Source organism: Myotis nattereri (assembly GCF_964212035.1).
Source record: "Myotis nattereri genome assembly, chromosome: X".
Lineage (NCBI taxonomy): Eukaryota > Metazoa > Chordata > Mammalia > Chiroptera > Vespertilionidae > Myotis > Myotis nattereri.
Genome location: NC_138078.1, coordinates 124,242,679 through 124,265,946, shown reverse-complemented (window position 1 = coordinate 124,265,946; position 23,268 = coordinate 124,242,679). Strand labels below are relative to the sequence as shown.

General features: G+C 41.0%; 1 protein-coding gene across 1 annotated transcript; it reads left to right on the top strand.

The window, feature by feature from the left end:
• Nucleotides 1–7,889: 7,889 nt before the first annotated feature.
• On the top strand, nucleotides 7,890–21,378 carry MMGT1 (membrane magnesium transporter 1). The gene is made up of 4 exons (XM_081081868.1): nucleotides 7,890–8,223; nucleotides 13,107–13,159; nucleotides 18,684–18,787; nucleotides 20,673–21,378. Exons 1-4 carry the CDS (start codon nucleotides 8,145–8,147, stop codon nucleotides 20,830–20,832), a joined length of 396 nt encoding a protein of 131 aa, XP_080937994.1. The 5' UTR covers nucleotides 7,890–8,144; the 3' UTR covers nucleotides 20,833–21,378.
• Nucleotides 21,379–23,268: the final 1,890 nt, after the last annotated feature.

Genomic DNA, 23,268 nt, shown 5'->3' with positions numbered 1-23,268 from the left:
ACGGGAAGGGGGCGGGGCCGCGAGGAAGCTGGCTGAGCGCGCTCTACCACTGCCCCTGCCGCCGCCGCTGCCGCCGCCCATGCCTCACTTAAAGGGACCGCGACACTCACAGTTCGTTCTGCTGGGTCCCTTCGCCCTCTGTCCACCAGCTCCTCCCAGCACAGCACACAGACACTAAGGCGCTGCCAGGGAATGAAAAGCCCTCGAATCTAGCCCACTGCCTTCTGGAAAAGAAACCTCTGCTCAGCGTAATCAAGGAGTGGCAGATTGGGCTAGGCCTGCTTTGATCCTATTCTTAGAGCTCTCAGGGGAATGGATCTTTCAAAACCCATCTCAGTAGTCCCCCAGTGTCTCTTAATAGTACAAGAAGTTGTCCCCTTGGGAGTGGCCTAAATCTCTGTAATTTAAATTGGATTCTCCTTCTTCTGTCCTCATTGAAAAACAACACTGTAGTAGTCCATAAAAGAATGAACTCAAAGGCAAGGATTATGCATGTATGTAAGTTCGATTTCTTTTCATATAAACACCTGGCATAATTCATCTCTCACATTGGGAACCTATGTAGAGAAACTCATCAATCTCACAAAGGAGATTCATTCGGTTTGTGCTCAAATTTATCCATCCTCCAAATAATCCCTTTCCTTCCCCCAAGAAATCTTTTGTGGTGTGGCCTGGTCTCTCCATCTCCTCTTGCTCCTTTTTCCTGCTATTTTTTAAAATTTAATTTTATTTATTCAATTACAGTTTACATTCAATATTATTTTGTATTACTTTCAGGTGTACAGTCATATACTTTACAAAGTGCCCCCCCCCCCACACACACAATAATTCCAGTAGCTACCTGGCACCACATATTAAATTACTATTGATTATATTTTCTATACTCTACTTCACATCCCCATGATTATTTCGTAACTACTTCTCAATCCCTTCATCTTTTTCATCCAGTTCCCCAACACCCCCCCTCCTTCTGGCTTATTATGTTCTCTATCTTTGAGTCTGTTTCTGTTTTATTTGTTTGCTTATATTGTTCTTCAGATTCCACACATAAGTGAAATTATATGATATTTGTCTTTCACTGTTTGGCTTATTTCACTTGGCATAATACCTTCTAGTTCCATCAATGCTGTTCTAAATGGAAATATTTCACTATTTTTATGGCCGAGTATTATTTCACTATATATACATACCACCAATTTTTTGTCATCTATTGATGGACAGTAGGTTGCTTCCATAGCTTGGCTATTGCAAATAACGCTGCAATGAACATAGAGGTGCATATATTCCTCCAAATTAGTGTTTTGGGTTTCTTAGTATATATACCCAGAAGTGGAATCACTGGGTCATAAGGCAGTTCCATTTTTAATTGTTGGAGAATTCTCCATATTTTTTTCCCATAGTGGCTGCACAAATCTGCATTCCTACCAACACTGCACAAGGGTTTCATTTTCTCCACGTTCTCACCAACACTTGTTTGTTGATTTATCAATGATAGCCATTTTGACAGATGTGAGGTGATATCTTATTGTGGTTTTAATTTGCATTTCTCTGATTAGTTTCATTGAGAATCTTTTCATGTCTTTTGGCCATCTGCAGGTCCTCTTTGGAGAAGTATCTATTCAGGTCCTTTGCACATTTTGTAATTGGATTGTTTGTTTTCTTGGTATTGAGTTGTATGAGTTCTTTAAAAATTGTGGATATTGGGCCCAGCCAGCATGGTTCAGTGGTTGAGTGTAAACATATGAACCAGGAGGTAATGGTTTGATTCCCAGTCAGGGCACATGTCTGGCTTGTGGGCTTAATCCCCAGTGTAGAACGTGCAGGAGGCAGCTGATCCATGATTCTCTCTCATCATTGATGTTTCTATCTCTCCCTCTCCCTTCCTCTCTGAAATCAATAAAGATATATTTTTTAAAAATAAAAGTAATGAAAAACATATCCTCGGGTGAGGATTTAAAATAATATTAACAATAATAATAATAATAATAATAATAAGAAGAAGAAGAAGAAGAAGAAGTTAAAATTGTGGATATTGCCCTAGCTGGTTTTGCTCAGTGGATAGAGAGTCAGCCTGCGGACTGAAGGGTCCTGGGTTTGATTCCGGTCAAGAGCACATACTCGGGTTGCGGGCTAGATCCCCAGCTGGGGGCTTGCAGGAGGCAGGCGATCAATGATTCTCATCATTGATGTTTCTATCTCTCTCTCTTCCTCTCCCTTTCTCTCTGAGATCAATAAAAATATATATTAAAATAATAATAAATTATGCATATCAACCCCTTATCAGATGTATCATTGGAGAAAATTATCTCTCTTTTGTTGATGGTTTCCTTTGCTGTGCAGAATATTTTTACTTTGATGTAGTCCCATATGTTTATTTTTTCTTTTGTTTTCCTTGGCTGAGGAGATATATCAGAAAAAAATATTACTAAGAGAAATGTCCAAAATTTTATGTCTATGTTTTCTTCTAGGAATTTTACAGTTTTGAGTCTTACAGTTAAGTCTTTAATCCATTTTAAGTTTATTCTTGTATATGGTGTAAGAAAGCGGTTTAGATTCATTGCTTTTGCATTCATCTGTCCAATATTCTCAACACCATTTATTGAATAGACTGTCTTTACCCCATTGTATGTTCTTACCTCCTTTGTAAAGTATCAATTGATCATACAGGCTTGGGTTTATTTCTGGGCTCTTTATTCTGTTCTATTGATCTATATGTCTGTTTTTATGCCAGTACCATGCTGTTTTGATGACTATTGCCTTGTAGTATACAAGGTAGGGTGATACCTCCAACTTTGTTGTTCTTTTTTTTAAAACATATTTTATTGATTTTTCACAGAGAGGAAGGGAGAGGGACAGAGAGTTAGAAACATCGATGAGAGAGAAGCATCAATCAGCTGCCTCCTGCACACCCCCCACCGGGGATGTGCCCGCAACCAAGGCACAGGTCCCCAACCGGAATCGAACCCGGGACTCTTCAGTCACCAGGCCGACGCTCTATCCAGTGAGCCAAACTGGCGAGGCCACTTTGTTCTTCTTTTAAAGATTGTGGTGGCTATTCAGGGTCTTTTGTGGTTCCATATAAATATTTTGACTATTTTGTTCTAGTTCTGTGAAATAGGCCATTGGTATTTTGATAGGAATTGTATTAAGTCTATATATTGCTTTGGGTAGTATGGATATTTTAACAATGTTAATTCTTCCTATCCATGACCACAGTATGTGCATCCATTTATTTGTATCTTCTTCAATTTCTTTCTTAAGTGTCTTATAGTTTTCCAAGTATAGGTCTTTTACCTCCTTGGTTAAACTTACTCCTAGGTATTTTATTTTTTGGTGCAATTGTAAATGGGATTGTTGTCTTAGTTTCCCTTTCTGAAAGTTCATTATTGTTGTATAAAAATGCAACCAATTTCTGGATATTTATTTGTATCCTGACACTGCTAAATTTATTGATCAGTCCTCTTAGCATAATTAGGCTTGACCTTATGAGGCTTCCTAGATCTTATCTGGGAAGCTAATGGGCTGAGGAAGTGCTGGAAGTATAACCATGGTGTAAACAAGTGAAACTCACAAGAACAAAAATAAGTGAAACTCACAAGAACAGTGTAAACAAGTGAAACTCACAAGAACAGTGTAAACAAGTGAAACTCACAAGAACAGTGTAACTTTGGAAACCACCACCTTGTTTACCTCTCACTATAAAATAAAGGCTCAGCTTGCCTTGGGCTCTCTCTCTGTGGCCTCAGCCAAGCACAGGGAAGATCCACGGAGACTAAGGAAAGCTAGAGAGTTCTGAACGCTGTCTCCGTGTAAAACATTCTTCGCCGACTCCGTCCACACCTTTGGGGAACCCCTGGACCCGCTGGGGCTGGACCCCAACAATTATGCTGGAGTTTTCAGTTCATTTCCTAAACACAGCAACCCAATGTGCTAAAAAAGCAAATAAGATGTTCTGTTTCATTTTTGGTATCAAGGGTTTTTTAAAAATGAATAATCATATTAACCTCAGACAAGTAACCTAGGATATTCTGTGCAGATGTGGTAATGAAACCCCAGAAGAGATATTAGTAAATTGAAATGGTCCTTGCCGAAACCGGTTTGGCTCAGTGGATAGAGCGTCGGCCTACAGACTGAAGGGTCCCGGGTTTGATTCCGGTCAAGGGCATGTACCTTGGTTGCAGGTACATCCCCAGTGGGGGGTGTGCAGGAGGCAGCATATCGATATTTCTCTCTCATCGATGTTTCTAACTCTCTATCCCTCTCCTTTCTTCTCTGTAAAAAATCAATAAAATATATTTTAAAAAAAATTGAAATGGTCCAGACGAGAGCAATTAAAATAATCAAAGCGAAAAAGCAACTGATCTTTTAAGAAAGACTAAAGGAATAAACTCTTCAGTCTGGAAAAACAGCTGGAAGAGTCAACAGCAGTGACAGCAATAATAATGATGGTTAACATTTACTGAGTGCTCACTACATACGAGATTATTCTAAACAGTTTATATGTATCATCTCAATCCTGACAACAATTTTATCAGGTAAGTACTGTTATTATCCCCATTTTACATATGGGGAAATTGAGGCACAGTGAAGTTAAATAACTTGTCCAATCTCTTATACGTAGTAAAGGAGAATCCAGGATTCAAATCCAATCTGATTCTAGAGCATATGCTTTTAACCATAGTAGAATGGACCTTCCAGCAAACAAATCTTAAAGACATGAATCAATTAATCACAGTTTTGTTTACTAAGATTCAAAACTTAAAATACCAAGGCACCACTTAATGATTTAAGAGGAATACATTGTTTTGTCATTTGAATTTTTTACACTGAGCACACATCACTTTTGTAAAGAAAACATATTAACTGGATGCAATTTCAACATAAATATCGAAAACACTAGTTTATACAGAAGGTAGTCAAATTCTAGAATTTGTTACCCAGGGAAGTTGTAATAAATAGCAATAGCTTCAAAAAATGTTTAGTACCCATAATAGATATGAACCTTTTATAGATACTGATCAGAGTCAGGAATATATTCTAGGAAAGTGGAGTTTTTAACCACTTAGGAAAGGACAGAGTGTGCTAAATGGAGGGAGAATATGTGTGGGAAATGGAGACTTAGATGAGTGGTATATGAAGTTACTCATCTAGTTAGTTGGCATGCAACAAAGTTAATTAACTCGACAATTCTAGAATTGCAGTGGTTTCTCTATTCAACAAACTATCCTAGGGAAAGGAGATGAGTCTTCATAAATCTCGGTAGGAAACGCTTTAAAGATGGTTATCCCCACCCTTAATAACATCCACACCACTTATGCACTGTGCATATGGAAAATGTCTGTTTCTTTGGTAAAACTAAAGGCACTTCTGGGATCACCTAGGAATTTAAATGCTCTTTCTCATGAGGTTTGACTCTTGTTCTAAGAACCCATGTAAAAAGTGCTGCCACTAGATGTACCTTGCACCTTTGGGATTAACTTCAACCAATGTATGAGTGGATTCAAAGAACTTATTTGAATGATACGGTCTGTGGTAACTGTAACAATGAATACCTTGGCTTCCCTTCAGGTTGGAATCCACAGATAAGACAATTAAAATCTCACTCCATGATTATGAGTTAACCACTTATTTCTGGAAAAATGTGAAACTAGCCTAGTTTCTTTTATTCTCAGTACATGGGTAAGAGATTCAAAGGAAGAGAGTAGGGAATGCATTTTAAGAAGGTAATGGAGAAAATAAAATTTAATGCCTGGACACATGTCACTTCCCTGATGACTAGGATAATGTATTAGTGGCTTATACAAAAATCAGATCCCTTACTGGCTCTTTCTTTTTTTAAAAAAAAATAATAATAATCTCATCCTTTTAAAAGAAAGAAACAAGATCTCAATGCCTTTAAGAAAACTTATAAATCATTTTCTGCTTCAGATAAATTAATATTAGAAAAGGCAATTTAATAGGGTATCTAAGAAGGCTAACTTCAATTTGACCATCATCAAAGCCAACACAAAATTTTAAGAAATTTTTTTTGTTAACTATTTTTACTATCTTGTAACCTTCCTGGGTGGAGAAGGGAATACTTCCCTGTCTTGTACAGACAGATTACTTCCTGGTTCTCCCTGATTGTGAGTTTTATAAATAGAACTGCACTTGTAAGGAATACATTATACTGTACTTGATATTGATCAAGTACTGTGTCAAATCTTGGTTTAGAGGTCAAGAAATTGGAGAGTTCCCAGAGAAAAATAAGGACCATAATTAAAGGCTTGGACAGTGAGACCCAGAACAAAAATATATGTAGGTCAAGTTAAGGAAATCTGATAATTCTTGGAGACCTTTTATTTTTTAGCTTTTCCATCTTGAAAAAGCTCAAGTATATCAGAAAATGTTAATTAATAATCAAATGATTATCAAAATTTAAGAGAGTGTATAAGTTCACAGAGATTTTTTATTTAACCCAATTCAAAGTAATGGAAGGACTCTCTGCAGAGATCCTTTCAAATAAGGGTGTATCCCTCCCTGATTCTTTCCTATAATTTATTCGTTTAGCAAACTTTTATTTGAATGCTTACAACTTGACAGGCAATGTTCTAGATACAGACAGAAATCTTTGTCCTCTTGGAACTTACAGTCCAGAGGTATATAGTAAACAATAATAACACAACAAATATAATAAACTAGAGGCCCAATGCACAAAATTTGTTCAAGGGGCTTGGCCCTCACAGCCTGGGCCTGCTCCAGAAGGTTGTCCGCCTGTCTGGTCTAATTAGCATCTTATGCTTTTTATTATTATAGATAGGTAAATCATAGAGTATGTGAGGAGGTTGGGAATGGGAAGATTGCAAATTTAAAAGAGGTGGTCAGGATAGGCATTTTCAAGCTAAACTGAGTTGAGGAGAATGAATGTTGACCACACTATGCATTTACCTTGTGATATGCAGTTTACAACCCTGTGCCAATCAGGGGATACTGGTGCAGTTTGGCAAAAAAGATGAATTCGGTTTTGGCCATATTAAGTTCAAAGTGCCAGAGGAAAGAGTTAAATGACCAACAGGTAGACGGAAACGCAGGTCTGGAGCTGGGGGGATACATTTGAGATAGAGACGTCAATTTGAAATCGCAGTAATATGTCTGAAAGCTGAAGCAGAGGGAATGAATTAGGTGAGCTCGCCAAAGAAGAGCAGAGTGAAAAGAGCTCACTATTGAATATCTACATTTTGGGGAATAAAGACAAAGATTAAATCGCGAAAGGAGAGTGCATTTTATTTTGATGAGAGAGAGACAGACAGAGGGAGATAGAGACAAGATGGGCCTGCCTTATTAGCATCCATATATTCCTCCCCTTTCATTTATCCCTAATGCAAACTCGTTCTCTTCATGACAAAACACTCCGGCTGTGCTACCAATTTGCGCGGGAATCGTTCTTAAAGACCTTTTGAAGCTAAGCAAAAGGGGGACTAACTTTGCCCCGAGGGTGCCTTGTGTCTTGGGCTCCAAATATCCTGGATGTTTTCCTTTGCACCCCACCCGCCTCCTCGCTTTCACACTCTTGCCTCCTCCCATAGTGCCAGTCCGCAAAAGGCTGAAGCATAGGAAAAGCCAACACACACACAAAGGACACAGCTTGAGGGAAAAGCAACAAACAAAACAAGCAAACAAACCGAAAATCCCCTGCCAGGGATAGAAACCCAGCACTGAAAGGCTTTAACCACAGCCTCCAGACCCCCGCCCCTCTGCCGCACCCGGGCCTCTCTATAGCCCACAAGCCGCCTCTCCATAGGCCCCGCCCCTTGCCCCTTGTCAGCGCTCAGCTTCCTCTCAGCTTTCCGATTGGTCCACTTTTGCCTCTCCTTTTACGCCCCCTTCCTCCCAGCGGCTCCTCCCCTCTCAGAGAGGCGGTGCTATGCAGGCCGTCTCACTGGCGGACCTCCCCCCCTCGTCCCACTCCCGTGCTTTCCCCTCCTTCCCGGCATTTCTGTTTCCGCTTTCTGAAGGCTCTTTAGTTTTCCCACCTCTGCGAGACACTTCGCGCCCAGTGGTCCAGTGACGTCATTTTTCTGCGCTGCGTGGACAACCACCGTTGGGAGAGGGAACTGCTTTGCCGCCCTTCGCTGCTTTCCTCAGGCTGTTGCTCATCCGGAATAATGGCGCTGTCACTGTGGAAGGGGCTGGTAGGCATTGGCCTCTTTGCCCTAGCACACGCGGCCTTTTCTGCTGCTCAGCGTAAGTGCCTGCGAGACACAGACCGTTCCGGTGCGGGACTTCGGAGGGCGGTGGACGGGCGCACCACAGAGGGAGTGTCAGACCGAATGTCCCAGGAAGGGTCATTAGAGACCTTAGAGTTTGGGGTGATTATAAGAAACAGTGCGGGGCTCCCCAGTGGAAGATTGAAGCAACATTCGAAGTGGGTGTCTGGGAGAGGGCTCAGAGCTTGACAGGTGCTCTGCATGGCATGCAGAGAGGGAGTCTGAGAATCCAGGACAGGTGATGTCGGATCCAGCGCTGGGCTGATCATGCAAAGTGTCAGGTGGAGGACCTCGGATGCTCATGGTCCTATGACAGCTAGGTGGACAGCATCTTGGGTAGTTCAGGCAGTGACTGAGAAGTTAAGTGACCCTTTGCCTCAGGTAGGGACTAGTACAGGAGAAAGAGCACTGGACCGGGAGTCAGGAGGGCAGGTTCTTAAAGACCTGCTTTGCTGCTAAATCTGTGACCTTGGGTGAGACATGTCACAGAGAGTGACATAGAAAGTTTAAATGAAAAAAGAGTTGAAGTACTTTATCATACAGATAAAATGGTATCATCAAGAAGAAACTTGGAATCCAGCAGAGAATGCTGTTCAATCTTGAAACAGTTGATCTGTTTTGATGTCTTCCCTTCCAGACCAAGGGTCAGCAAACTGGCTTGTAGGCCAAATGCAGCTTCCCTCCTGTTTTCGTAGTGAGCTAATAATGTTTTTCCATTTTTTAATTTGTTGGGGTGGAAAAGCAAAAGAATCATCATTTTATGATCCATGACAATTATATAAAATCGAAGTTCCAATGTCCATTGATGAAGTTTTATTGGCACACTGCCACACCCATTCATCTAGGTATTGCCTGGCTGCTTTCTAAGGGCAGAGTTGAGTTTGTGATAAAAACAGAATGGCTTGCAAATCCTAAAATATTTATTTTCTGACCCTTTACAGGTAAAGTTAGCTGACCTCAGTTCTAGCCTATAGAGCCCATGAGTGCAGGGGCAATGTTTATTTTGTGTTCTTTGCTGTAATTTAAGTGGCTAGCACAGTATGTACTCAATAAATCTGTTGAATGAAGTAAATGAATTCAAACTTGAACTTCTTTTCTTTATTTGCTGGATTGCTTTCTTTATTTAGGAATAAAGTAGAAAATGAAATGTGAATTCCTTCAAAGCTCCATTTTTTTGGGGTCAAGTTAAAAACCTTTAGTTCTGTTCATTATATATAATTTAAATTATACAATTATTTTAACTATTGATTACATGCATGTATTGTGACATTGTCTGAAGGAAATGCAAATTATTTGTTAAATAAATTTTTATTTAGAAGTTTTAGATTTACAGAAAAGTTGCAAAGATATTACAGAGAATGACTTTATACACCTCACTTAGTTTCCACCATTGGTAACATCTTATATTAACCGGTATTTTGTCACAACTGAAAAACTGACATTGGTATTATTACTATTAACTGAAATCTAGCTTTTATTTGCATTTCACCAGTTTTGACATTAATGTCCTCTTTCTGTTCTAGGAATTAATCCAGGGTATCACGTTATATTTATTTGTCATGTTTCCCCAGTCTCCTCTGTTCTGTGCTCCAAGCTTTAATGACAATAATAATAACTAACATTATTAAGAGCTTATTAAGTGCCAGGAACTGAACTAAGAATTTTACTTGTATTATATAATTCAGTCCTACCAAAAGCCCTGTGAGGTAGCTATTATTGTTGCTATCATCTTTGAAAGATTAAGAAATTGAGACAGACACCTAGGAAACTTGCATAAAAGTACAGATAAGAAAGTACAATTTGGGCCAAGGATTTAAAGACAAGGAGTTTGACTAGAGCATATGTGCTACACTACTTTATGAAATTCAGTCTCTGGGAATTGGTTGAAATTGCATCATACTTAGATGCTAGAGCAGGGGTGGGGGACCTTTTTTCTGCCAAGGGCCATTTGGAAATTTATAACATCATTCAAGGGCCATATGAAATTATCAACTTAACAATTAACCTGCTATATTTGGTTAAACATTTAATTAACTCACCCCCAATGCCTTGGCAGGGACAGACCAAATTATTTTGAAGGCCTTTTATGGGCCACAGGCCAAACGTTCCTCACTCCTGTGTTAGAGGTACAGCAAGTGATGCCCTGAGGGAGTTCAATGGCAAATGGAGAAACAAATGGATCAAGAAATAATCACAATAAAGTGATATAAATGCCATGCTAAAAATATGTAAAGGTACTTGGAGTTGAGGCAATTCTAGAGCCTTGTTGGCTTAAGTGTGGTCAACAAACCAGCATGATTTTAATCACTTGGGAGCTAGTTAGAAATGCCTGCTCCAGATCTACTGAAACCAAATCTGCATTTCAGTCAGATCTTCTGGTGATTTGCATGCACATTCCTTTGAGAAGCAGTGCCCTAGGGGAGGGGAGGATTCTGTGGAGTGCTGCAGCATTTTCTACCATGGGCTTCAGCTGTAAAATTTTAAGGTCCTAGACCAGTGATGGTGAACCTATGACACGCGTGTCAGAGGTGATACGCGAACTCATTTTTTGGGTTGATTTTTCTTTGTTAAATGGCATTTAAATATATAAAATAAATATCAAAAATATAAGCCTCTGATTTACTATGGTTGCAAATATCAAAAAATTTCTATTTGTGACACGGCACCAGAATTAAGTTAGGGTTTTTCAAAATGCTGACACGCCAAGCTCAAAAGGTTCACCATCACTGTCCTAGACTCAGAGCAAGATCATTAATGTTCAGCCCCTTAGTTTTACAGATGTGGAAGTGCCTGGTTAAAGGTAGTAGTAGAGAGTCAGATTAGACTTCAAGCAATGAAGAAGCCAGCTGGGATCTGAACAGAGAGTAGGAAGTTAGGCAAAACCTACTTTTGGTATTGGTTTGATTTTTCTTTTACATTTGTCCTTATGATAACCCTATAAGAAAAAACTCTGGAAATGTCTCTAAACAAATTCTTTTTTAAGAGCAAATCACATGTACTCACAACTATTTGGTTTCTTTTGTTTATAATACACTAGTGGCCCGTTGCACGAAAATCGTGTGTGTGTGGGGGTGTCCCTCAGCCTGGCCTGCACCCTCTCCAATCTGGGACTCCTGGCTCCCAGCCGCTCACCTGCCTGCCTGCCTGATTGCCCTAACCACTCTGCCTGCCGGCCTGCTCACCCCCAACTGCCCCACCTACCGGCCTTCTTGCCGCCAACTGTGCCCCTTTGCCAGCCTGATCACCCCCAACTGCCCTCCCCTCTTGGCCTGATCACCCCTAACTGCCTCTACCTCGGCCCCACCACCATGGCTTTGTCCGGAAGGTCTCCCAGTCTAATTAGCATATTGCCCTTTTATTAGTATAGATTATTAAATAGGGATTGTGCAAGGTTCATATAGAATCAGGATTTTATATTTTTATTAGAGGCCCGGTGCACAGATTTGTGCACTGGTGGGGTCCTTCGCCCTGGCCTGTGGGGATCAGTGGACCTCCATGCCACTGCAGCCCAGCCTTAACTGCCAGCTCATTGGGCTCCAGCCCACTGTCTGCGTTGATCCCGCACAGCACGAAGTAGTGCAGGAAGTGGCAGGCAGCCGGGGAGGAGCCCGAGCCCAGACAGGGTGCTGTGCTGCTCCCGCTCACCCCAGGCCTGCTGTGCCTGCTGCAGGCTTGTGCCCAGTCAGTCCTGATTGGGAGAGGCTCGCGCCGCCAGCCGTGAGCCCTCCGTCTGGTGCCCATTGATCAGCTGAGTGGCGCCCCTGCTGTGGGAGTACACTGACCACCAGGGGTCAGCTCCTGCATTGAGCATCTGCCCTCTGGTGATCAGTGTGCATCATAGCAACTGGTTGACCAGTCGTTTGGTTGTTTGGTCACAGGCTTTTATATATATATATAGATAACAGAGGCAGAAATTTATGTCCTGGATTTTTTTCCTATCCCACCACTCACTGCCTCAGCATATTCTCTCAGGAAAAACATTTCCCTACCAATTCAATGTGATGGTGATGTTATATCAGAGTGGAGATTTCTGTAAGCTTATTAATTTTAAAATAATTGTGATTGCCCTAACCGGTTTGGCTCAGTGGATAGAGCGTCGGCCTGCGGACTCAAGGGTCCCAGGTTCGATTCTGGTCAAGGGCATGTGCCTTTGTTGCGGGCACATACCCAGTAGGGAGTGTGCAGGAGGCAGCTTATCGATGTTTCTGTCTCATCGATGTTTCTAACTCTCTATCCCTCTCCCTTCCTCTCTGTAAAAAATCAATAAAATATATTCTAAAAAAATAAAAATAAATAATTGTGATTTCTTTGACCAGTTAGTAAAAGAAATGATTAGTTTCAGAGAATTCTAGTTGTGTTGTGGTAATGAAAGAAAAATTATGTATAAGTGTTTCTTCCTCATACTTGCTTACTTTTCACTCTTATAAGTACCGCGAGTTAACCGATTGCGCCACTGGAGCTCCAACTTTTCACTCTTTTAAAAACTATAAAACTCTTAAATGTTTATTGTTGAAAGTATTACATATGTCTCTCCCCCCCTTGACCTCTTCTAGCCCACCCCCACCGCAGGCCTTCACCACTCTATTGTTTGTGTCTATGGGTTATGCATATATGCATACAAGTTCTACTCCTTTCACTCTTACCTCATTTTATAAGGGTACAAAGCAGATTATGATAAGAATTAAATAGCTCAGGATCAGGCTGATTACCTTAAAAGATAGAAGTTTTTGAGGAATCCAGGATTAGCATTACTTTATGTAGCATATAAATAAGGTGCTTCTTTGGTATATTGATTTGCTTGCATTTTAAGGAAGAAATATTAGCTAAAATTTTCTTAATGGTGTGCTTCTGGTTTTATAGATCGTTCTTATATGCGATTAATGGAAAAGGAAGATGAATCACTGCCAATAGATGTAAGTTGGTCATTTATATTCTATTAACAGAGATTTTAAAAATTAACCATGTGCTTTATAGTAGTATTTTTACTGATTTTTATTACATTAAAAATTTTCAGACATGAAATTACATCTCTTCTCTATTTTTTACACATTCTGTTTGGTTTCTAGAACTAGATTTTAAATAGTCTTTATAGAAGTTGCTCTTCCATAGTCAGAGATGCACTTGAAAAGTTGAATGTTTGACTTCATTTTAAAAATCTTTACCACAGAATATGTTTTCATTGATTTTAGAGAGAGAGAGGAAGGGGGAGAGAGAGAAAGAGAGAGAAGAAAGAAACATCAATCAGTGTGTCTGGTACCACCCACCAGGGATTGAACCTGCAACCTAGATATGTGTCCTGACTGGGAATGGAACCTGCAACCTTTTGGTGTACCAGACGATGCTCCAACCAACTGAGCCACTCCACCAGGGCTTTGACTTCGTTGTTGTTGTTTTTTAATTTTCTTTTTATATAAAGTTTAAGAACAAGAAAAACTAACAAAACATTGTTTAGGAACATATACATAGGAGGTAAAATTAAAGAAAAACAAGGGAGTGTTCTTTTAAGCTAAAATGATACGTGAACTTCACACACAATTTTTATCTTTATTGGGTTTTAAATTACAAAATAGTAAGTTCATTATAACAGAATCAAACCATAAGTGTAAAAAGTAAAACAGACCCTATTAAAAAAAACTGACTCCATTGCTCAGCATTTCTACTTCTATTATGAATAGTTTATATGGTACAGTACAGTTTTCTTCCTATGCCTAAACAACCTTATCTTTATTTATGTCTGTATAGTTTTCGCTAATAAAAACACAGAGGTTTTCTTTTAAAAAGTTATTATGCATAGATATGTGTGTGTGTGTGTGTGTGTGTGTGTATAATTTCTTGTTTGTTTTTAAAAACGTATTTTTATTGATTTTTTTAGAGAGAGAGGAAGGGAAGGGAGAGAGAGATATAAATATTAACAAGAGAGATTATTGATTGGCTGCCCTACCAGGGATCAAGCCATAAACCCAGTCATGTGGGAATCAACACTTCTTGTTGCATGGGTCTATACTTAACCACTGAGCAATACCACTGGACTATGTATAGTTTTATAATTAGATTTTTATTACTTAATTTATCTTGACATATTTTCGTGACTACTTACAGATTTACCACATTCTTGTTAATAGTGCCTATGATTGCATTGCATGAAAATGATTGTGGTACACTGGTGGTAGGAATGTAAACTGGTATAACATAGGACATTAGGTTTTAATTTAGATAGAGTAATAGCTTGTGGCTAATTTTGCGTTTAGTTGTCTGTGATTAAGGATATGGTATATGTGGCTATTAACTTGTTCTCCTATCACTTTTGCTTTGTGATAGATGAACACACATTCATTTATGTCTATTTTAATAACTTTCTTCTATTTACAAATTGGAAATTTTTTGAAATAGATGGAATCACAATCAAGAAAATAAAATATGCCTATAAATTCATGTCAGTTAATGTCAAGCATGCAAATTTTTGCTTGTACAACTTGTTTGGAAAGCAGTTTAATGCTACGTAATACAGTAGAATATGTGTACATGCTACACCAGTGATTCTAGTCCCATGCACCAGGAGATATATACAAGGATATCCATATTGACATTGTAAAAGTAACACACAGGAAACAGCCTACATAACCATCAAAAGTGAAATGGATAAATTGTGTTATATATATATAAAGGCTAATATGCTAAGTGCCCAACTGTCTGACCCGTCGCTATGACGTGAACTGACCACCAGGGGGCAGACGCTTAATTCAGGAGCTGCCGTGACATGCACTAGCCATTTACAGAGAAACAGCACCACAGACCTGGTGCCCACAAAGCAACACTCGGCTTCCTCCAAGTGGGACAAGGCCTTGCTACCACCCCGGAGCAAAAGCCCACCAAATTGCAGCCGACGCTGCCAAGACTCCATGGAGAAAAATGCAGCCCACAGCCCAGCCCAGCCTGGAAACAGTGGCTGTGGGTGCTGGGTAATGACGTCATGTAGCAATGCCCAGCTTCCTCTCCCTAGCGACTAGCCTCCTTGGAGTTACTTCAGCCCAGAAACACGACTTGCTTTATAGCCAGCTGCAAACATTTTATACTTTAACCAAATGTCTGTGAAGCGTTTTCCCATGTCTCATTTCATTTGATCCTCACAGAAGTCCTGGAGTAGGTAGATAGGAGACTCGGTAGAGTCCTATTTTCTTTTCATTAGCTGGAAAATGGAGATTTAGAAAGTTTAGACACTTGACCTGACTGAAAAGAAGTAAGAAATGGTGGACCTTGAAAATGATTTCAGGTTCTCTCACTGTGCAGAATATAGTCAAATACTGCTGCAGTTATAATACTTTACATTTTGTTCTCCCTGACTGATCTACAATAATAATCGGCTTCGTGTTGATATTTACTGCTGTGTTGCTGACAGTACCTGAAAGAAGTTGGGGTGCTTCACTGGGCTGGAAAAAGTTTAGCTAAATCAGAAAGCAGGTCTAATTAAGCAAGTTTATTCTATATATAAAAGGCTAAGTTGACTCGTGACTGTGCAATACATCTAAAGCTCTTGCTGGCGCCAATCGCACACGTGTTTTGATCTGTCATTGTTGATTGTGAATTTGGTTGACTTCTATTATGGAGAAAGGGTGACTAGCGATATTAAAATATTTATTCTAATTAATTTCCTTTCAATGTGCACAAACCCATGCACCGGTCCACTAGTTTTCATATAATGGAATACAAAACACAGTGAAAATGAATGGACAACAAAAAGGATGAATCTCACCAAAAGTTTTTCAAAGTGTGGAAAAATAAGCAATATATGTTTTAGAGGTACACACACACAGCTGGTAAAATTATGAAGAAAAGCAAAGAACAGATTAATACACAATTTGGGACAGTAGTTAACTTTGAGAGAGAGGGTGAAGAATATAATTGCAGAGGGACACATAGGACTTGAAAGGTATTGGTAATATTCTGTTTCTTAAGCTGGGTGGAGGGTAAGAGTGTTCTTTTTTTAAAAAAATATGTTTCTTTTATTGATTTTAGAGAGGAAGGGAGAGGGACAGAGAGATAAGAGTATTCTTTTTATACTCTACTAAAAGCCTGGTGCACTCGAGGGAGGTCCCTCAGCCCGGCCTGTGCCCTCTCACAGTCTGGGACCCCTTGGGGGATGTCCACCTGCTGGCTTAGGCACGCTCCCCAGGGGATCGGGCCTAAGCTGGCAGTCAGACATCCCTCTGGCAGCCCGGGAGCCCTCGGGGGATGTCCACTTGCCAGCAGGGAGCAGGCCAAGCTGCAGTCGGACATCCTTAGTGCTGCTGAGGAGGCGGGAGAGGCTCACGCCACCACCGCTGTGCTGGCAGCCGTCAGCCTGGCTTGTGGCTGAGCAGAGCTCCCCCTGTGGGAGCACACTGACCACCAGGGGGCAGCTTCTGCATTGGGCGTCTGCCCCCTGGTGGTCAGTGTGTGTCATAGTGACCAGTCATTCTCAGTCGTTCTGCTGTTAGGGTCAACCTGCATATTACCCTTTTATTATATAGAATAGAGGCCTGGTGCACGGGTGGGGGCCGGCTGGTTTGCCCTGAAGGTTGTCCTGGATCATGGTGGGGATCCCGCTGGGGTGCCTGGCCAGCCTGGGTGAGGGGCTGATGGCTGTTTGCAGGCTGACCCATTGCCCCTTCAGGGTGGGGGGGAGGGTCCTGCTGGGGTGCCTGGCCAGCCTGGGTGAGGGGCTGAGGGCCGTTTTCAGGCTGGCCACACCCCCTTCAGGGTGGGGGTCCCCACTGGGGTGCTTGGCCAGCCTGGGTGAGGGGTTAATGGCTCTTTGCAGGCTGGCCAAGCCCCACAGCGGGGACCCTCACCCCATGGGGTGTGGTCAGCCTGGGTGAGGGGCTGAGGGCCATTTTCAGGCTGCCACAACCCCTTCAGGGTGGGGGTGTCCTGCTGGGGTGCCTGGCCAGCCTGGATGAGGGGCTGATGGCCGTTTTCAGGCTGGCCACGCCCCCGGTGACCCAAGCTCCCAGCCTCTCCTTTTTTTCTTTTTTTTTTCAGCCCCTCCTTGAGCAGAGGCCAGGGCGGGCTGGAAGCAGGTACCTGGGATTTATTTATCTTCTATAATTGAAACTTGGTAGCCTTGAGCAGAGCCCAGGGCTGGCCAGGGCAGGCAGGAAGCTTGGCTTCCTCCATCGCCGGGGGCAACCCAAGCCTCCTGTTCACTCCAGCTCTGGCCTCCACCATCTTAGTTGGGTTAATTTGCATACTCGCTCCTGATTGGCTGGTGGGTGTGGCTTGTGGGTGTAGTGGTGTGGCGAAGTGATGTTTAAATTGCATGTTTCTCTTTTATTAGTGTAGACTAGAGGCCCGGTGCACAACATTCATGCACTGGGGTGGAGTCCCTCAGCCTGGCCTGTGCCCTCTCATAGTCCGGGACCCCTCGGGGGATGTCAGCCTGCCTGCTTAGGCCCACTCCCCCAAGTGGTCCTTAGTTTTGCCACGGAGGTGGGAGAGGCTCCTGCCACCACCACTGCGCTCGCCAGCTCTGAGCCTGGCTTCTGGCTGAGCCGTGCTCCCCCCGTGGGAGTGCACTGACCACCAGGGGGCAGCTTCTGTGTTGAGCGTTTGCCCCCTGGTGGAGTGTGTGCATCATAGCGACCGGTTGTTCCGTATTTGGTTGATTTGCATATTAGCCTTTTACTATATAGGATGATATTTAACAATAATACATTAAAAATTCTTAGTTGCTTTTGGAAGCAAATAGTAGTTGATAATCTGAGTTTTGAATGGCTCAGTACCTGTTTTTTTTTTTTAATATATATTTTATTGATTTTTACAGAGAGGAAGGGAGAGGGATAGAGAGTTAGAAACATTGATGAAAGAGAAACATCAATCAGCTGCCTCCTGCACACCCCCAACTGGGGATGTGCCCGCAACCAAGGTACATGCCCTTGACTGGAATCGAACCTGGGACCCTTCAGTCCGCAGGCCGACGCTCTATCCACTGAGCCAAACCAGCTAGGGCTCAGTACCTGTTTTTTAAAATATATTTTTATTGATTTCAGAGAGGAAAGGAGAGGGAGAGAGAGAATCATCAATGATGAGAGAGACCCCCGATTAGCTGCCTCCTGCACGCCCCCTACTGGGGATCAAGCCCGCAACCCAGGCATGTGCCCTTGACCAGACTCTAACCCAGGACCCTTCAGTCCACAGTCCAACGCTCTATCCACTGAGCCAAGATGGCTAGGGCTCAGTACCTGTTTTTGCTATTTGAGCAAAACCCACAAGTATTTTTGTAGCCAATCCACAGAATTTACAGATTTTATAGTGTTTAACTCAAAATCTTTAAACTGAGAATTGACTCCTTGATACGATCTGGGAGAAATACCTGTTTGAAGCTAAAATTTTATGGAGATAAAATTGTAAAGGTTTATAATAATACTTGTATTTAGTAATCTTTAATCTTTTTGCTCACAGATAGTTCTTCAGACACTTCTGGCCTTTGCGGTTACCTGTTATGGTATAGTTCATATTGCAGGGGAGTTTAAAGACATGGATGCCACTTCAGAACTAAAAAATAAGTAAGTTTTCCCCTTTTAGTAAGCATTTAATTTCTTAAGAATTTTGCTTCATTTACATAAATGTATGTGTTCTGGTACTTAAAAGTTGGTTTTTACATTTTGATTATACAATATGTCTGTGTAATGAAATAAAAATATTGAGGCACTGTTTGATATGATAGGAAAAATGGAAGTTGAATGACAGACTGTTGATATTAGAATAAGATGTTGTGTTTGCCTAAAATTACTTATTGGTTGTTTGGATAGATAGGTGGATAGAAATAGATATATAGGAAGATATTCCCTCAGAAATTTTTTTCCTTCCTTCTGTCTCTTTCCTTCTCTTTGCTTTCCTCTCCTTCCTTCCTATTTTCCTCTTTTGTCCTCTGACTCAGCTCTATCTTTGGAAGAATAAGGGATTTTCTGTTTCCTTTATTACTTGAACCTATCTGTGAAATAAACTCTGTTCTCAGGCCCTTTTCTACCCCTGGATTAAAGTATATTTATTATTCTGCTTTCTTTTTTCTCCTGTACTTCTTCTAAGCTATTTTCACGAACTTTGCTTGCTTTTCTTGTCAATATTTCTTTTTAAAAGACTTTTTATTGATTTTTAGAGCGAGATGAAAGGAGGGTAGAGAGAAACACTGATGTGAAAGTGAAACATTGATCAGCTGCCTCCTGCATGTCCCCACCTGCAACCTGGGAATGTGCCCTGAAGGGGAATTGAACTGGCAATCTTTCAGTGCATGGGATAATGCCCAACCAACTGAGCCACACCAGCCAGGGCAATATTTCTTTTATAAAATCATCCTTTAGCTTTGTTCATTTCCATCTCTGAACTTTACCCCTTCTTTATTCTGGAAAATTTAACCTTTTATAATATTTTCTTGTGAGGATTCACAATAAACATTTATGTGTTAGAGGAAATCAACCTCTTTTTATTTACATTTTAAATAGTCACATATCAGGCTTCCTGTTTTAGAAACAAACCAACACTAAAAGCCATACACTTAGGTGATTATGAACTTTATTAGACCACATATCTCTCATTGGAGAAGAAGAAAGGATACGCCACTGTAATCACCCACTACTGTTCTTACAAAGAGTCTACTAAGAATCACCGGCAAAGGCCAGGAAAGAAAGAAGTAGCCCTGGCTGGTTTGGCTCTGTGGATGGAACATCGGCTTGCAGACTGAAGGGTTCTGGGTTCGATTCCGGTCAAGGACACATGCCCAGGTTTTGGGCTCAATCCCCAGTGGGGGGCATGCAGGAGGCAACCGATCAGTGATTCTCATCATTGTTTCTCTATCTCTGCTTTCCTCTCTGAAGTCAATAAGCATATATTTTTTTAAAAAAGAAGTAAAACAGAAAGGCATTAAGTAGGTGGTAGCAAAATATGATTTTATTAGGTGGTAAATATATGAATTTGGACAACAGCAGGTTCAGAAAGACCAAAGAAATTTAAGGAATTTTTTTGTTATCTTTGAACTATGTTTAGAAAACAGGTCTTTCAGATGATCATAGGACTTGGATAGTGATGGCCAAATGAGGCTAATCAAAGGTACAATCTCTGTACTGGTTTTTGAAAAAGACTATTTGGCATGGGCTTATGTTAGATCTACAGAGGTGATTAAAGTTGAGTAACTACTTAATGTTATTCATAGGCATACTGGAAGGACTGGCTGAATGAAAAATTATATGGTTATATATTGCTTTTCCAGGTTTTTTTATTTTCCTTGTACAAGAAAGAAATGAGATACAGTATGATTACCATTTATAATCTGGTTTCATGAATTTAAACATAGTTTTAAATATAACCAAAAGCAAATTCACCAGAAGCCTGCTTATTTTTAAATGGGCTTCTTATAAGGATGTATCTAAAATTGCTGCTTTTTTTTCTTTTAAGGACATTTGACACATTAAGGAATCACCCATCATTTTATGTATTTAATCATCGTGGTAGAGTACTGTTTCGGCCTTCAGATACAACAAATTCTTCAAATCAAGATGCATTGTCCTCTAACACATCGTTGAAGTTACGAAAACTTGAATCCCTGCGTCGTTAAGATTTTTACAAATCATAACAGTACGGGACACAGAGTTGGAATATTGGAGTTTGGAGTATAAAACACTCCCCCCATAAGTATTTATATTGATCTTTTAGATCTAACTAAAACAAGTCTGTGGCCCTTGTTTGTACACTGTTATCAAATTATTTTTTTTGGAGAATTTCAAGATTTATTTATTTTTTTAATTGAATTTATTGGGGTGACATTGGTTAATAAAATTATATAAGTTTCAGGTGTACAATTTTATAATGTATCATCTGTATATTGTATTGTGTGTTCACCACCCCAAGTCAAGTCTCTTTCCATTACCATTTATACCCTTTTTACCCTCTTCTATCTTCCCTCACCCCACTCACCCTCTGGTAATCACCATACAGTTGTCTGTGTCTTTGAGTTTTCTTTTTGTTTACTCCTTTCACCTTTTTCACCTAGCCCTCCAACCTCCCTCCCCTCTGACAGCTGTCAATTTGTTCTCTGTATCTATGAGTTTGTTTCTATTTTGGTTCTTAGTTTATTTTGTTCATTAAATTGCACATATAAGTGAAATAATATGGTACTTGTCTTTCTCTGACTGGCTTATTTTACTTAGCATAATACTCTCCACGTATATCTATGCTGTCACAAAAGGCAAGATTTCCTTCTTTTTACTACCAACTAGTAATCCATTTGTAAATGAACCATAGCTTTTTTATCCACTCATCTACTGATGGGCATTTGGGCTCTTTCCACATCTTGGCTACTAAAGGCCGGGTACACGGATTTGTGCACTGGTGGGGGGAGTAGCCTGCGGAATCGGCCCACTATGGTAGCGCCACTCATCTCGGTCAGCTGAGTGGCTGTGGACCCGCTCTCTGAGCTGATATTTCGGGGTAATGTCTTGGGTAAAGGTGTGTTCTATGTCCTGGAGGAACCTGGCTGAGAGCTTTGCACCCCAAAGCCACTCGGTGAATGTCCTTGATGTGTGATGCCAGGTAGGTGACACCATCGGGGAGTTCAGGGCAGCTGTGCTCCAGGATCCTCAGCCATCAGGATAGCCTCCCCGGGGGGTCCGCAGTCATGTCCCTCTTGCCATCCGCCTATGCCAGCTCCCCACGCTCTTTCTAGAACACACCTTAGAGGGCCTGCATCAGCTGGTGGGGTCAGGCCAGAGTTTAGATTGTCTCAGGTATTTGATAGGTACAGAGACTCGGCCTCACCCTGGGCCTGCTAGCGGCTGCTCCCACTGCGGGAGCAGCCACTCATCCCGGTTAGCCAAACAGCACTCCCACTGTGGGAGCACACTGACCACCAGGGGGCAGCTCCTGCATTGAGCATCTGCCCCCTGGTGGTCAGTGCACAATGCAGTGACTGGTCGACAGGTCGGTCTGGTCGTTCCATCATTCCGTCGCTGGGCTTTTATATATATAGATTGTAAATAGTGCTGCAGTGAACGTCAAGTTATTGATGCAGTATAAATTATTTGTGAAAGGAGCCCTTGGTCTTTCATAGTGAGAATTCTTTTTTTCATTTACAACAAATTGACATCTTTTGTAAGAGTCACTGTGTTTTGTGTGTTTTTTTTTAAACAACAGAAATTTATTCTCTCACAGTTTTGAAGCCTGGAAGTCCAAAATCAAGGTGTCAGCAGGGTTGTACCCCCGCCAAACGCCCTAGGGGAGAATCTGTTCCTTGGCCCTTTCTGCTTCTGATGCCTCTGAGCATCCCTTGGCTTGTGACCACATCACTCCCTCTTTTGTCTCTGTGATCACACTGTCTCCTCTTATGTGTGGAATCTCTCTCTGTCTTTAAGAGTCACTGTTTTGAACACATTTCTTTGGAAAAAATGTGTGTGGGGTTTTTGTAATTATTTTTTTTAGATTTCTCTTCTTTTCACTACAGTATTTAGGATCCTTTTGGAATCAGTGTGACTACTGCATTTTGAAGCATTAATGGTAATAAAATGGTTTTCATTTCTTTTTTTTTAAATTTGGTCTTCATTTCTTAACAACAAATTGGCTTCTCTAAAGCAGTTTAAAAAGGTGACATAATTTTTTCTTATGCCCCCTAAAAAGTGGCTCTGCTTCAACAGATACTTGCCAGTTTTTAATTTATCTATGACTTCTCACTCCACCCGACTCCCATGTACCATCTAACATCAGCTGTCTTGCTTTATCACTTCTCTAGGCTTCTCTGAGCAGTGAGCAATTTTTGTGTCAGAAATTCTTTTTCATAACAAACATATGTATATTTAACACACTCAACTTCCTGTAAAGCTACTTGTGTTCCCTTTAACTGTAAAAATTTCCCTAATTGGTTATGCAGTGTAAGAATAGTTGAAGACACACCAAAAAGACCTTTTGTGATTTAATTACCCTGCCTATGTAGAGGAATAGTAATCACTGAGGAAAACTGATTACTTGTAATTAGCCAGTTTAACTTATGCAAAGTCTTTCT

Bases quoted from the DNA above. Each gene is read 5' to 3' on its own strand.
- MMGT1 (XM_081081868.1), top strand. From the start codon at position 8,145: ATGGCGCTGTCACTGTGGAAGGGGCTGGTAGGCATTGGCCTCTTTGCC. The intron at 8,224-13,106 runs GTAAGTGCCTGC...CTGGTTTTATAG, and splicing joins GGCCTTTTCTGCTGCTCAGC to ATCGTTCTTATATGCGATTA. The intron at 18,788-20,672 runs GTAAGTTTTCCC...TTTTCTTTTAAG, and splicing joins ACTTCAGAACTAAAAAATAA to GACATTTGACACATTAAGGA.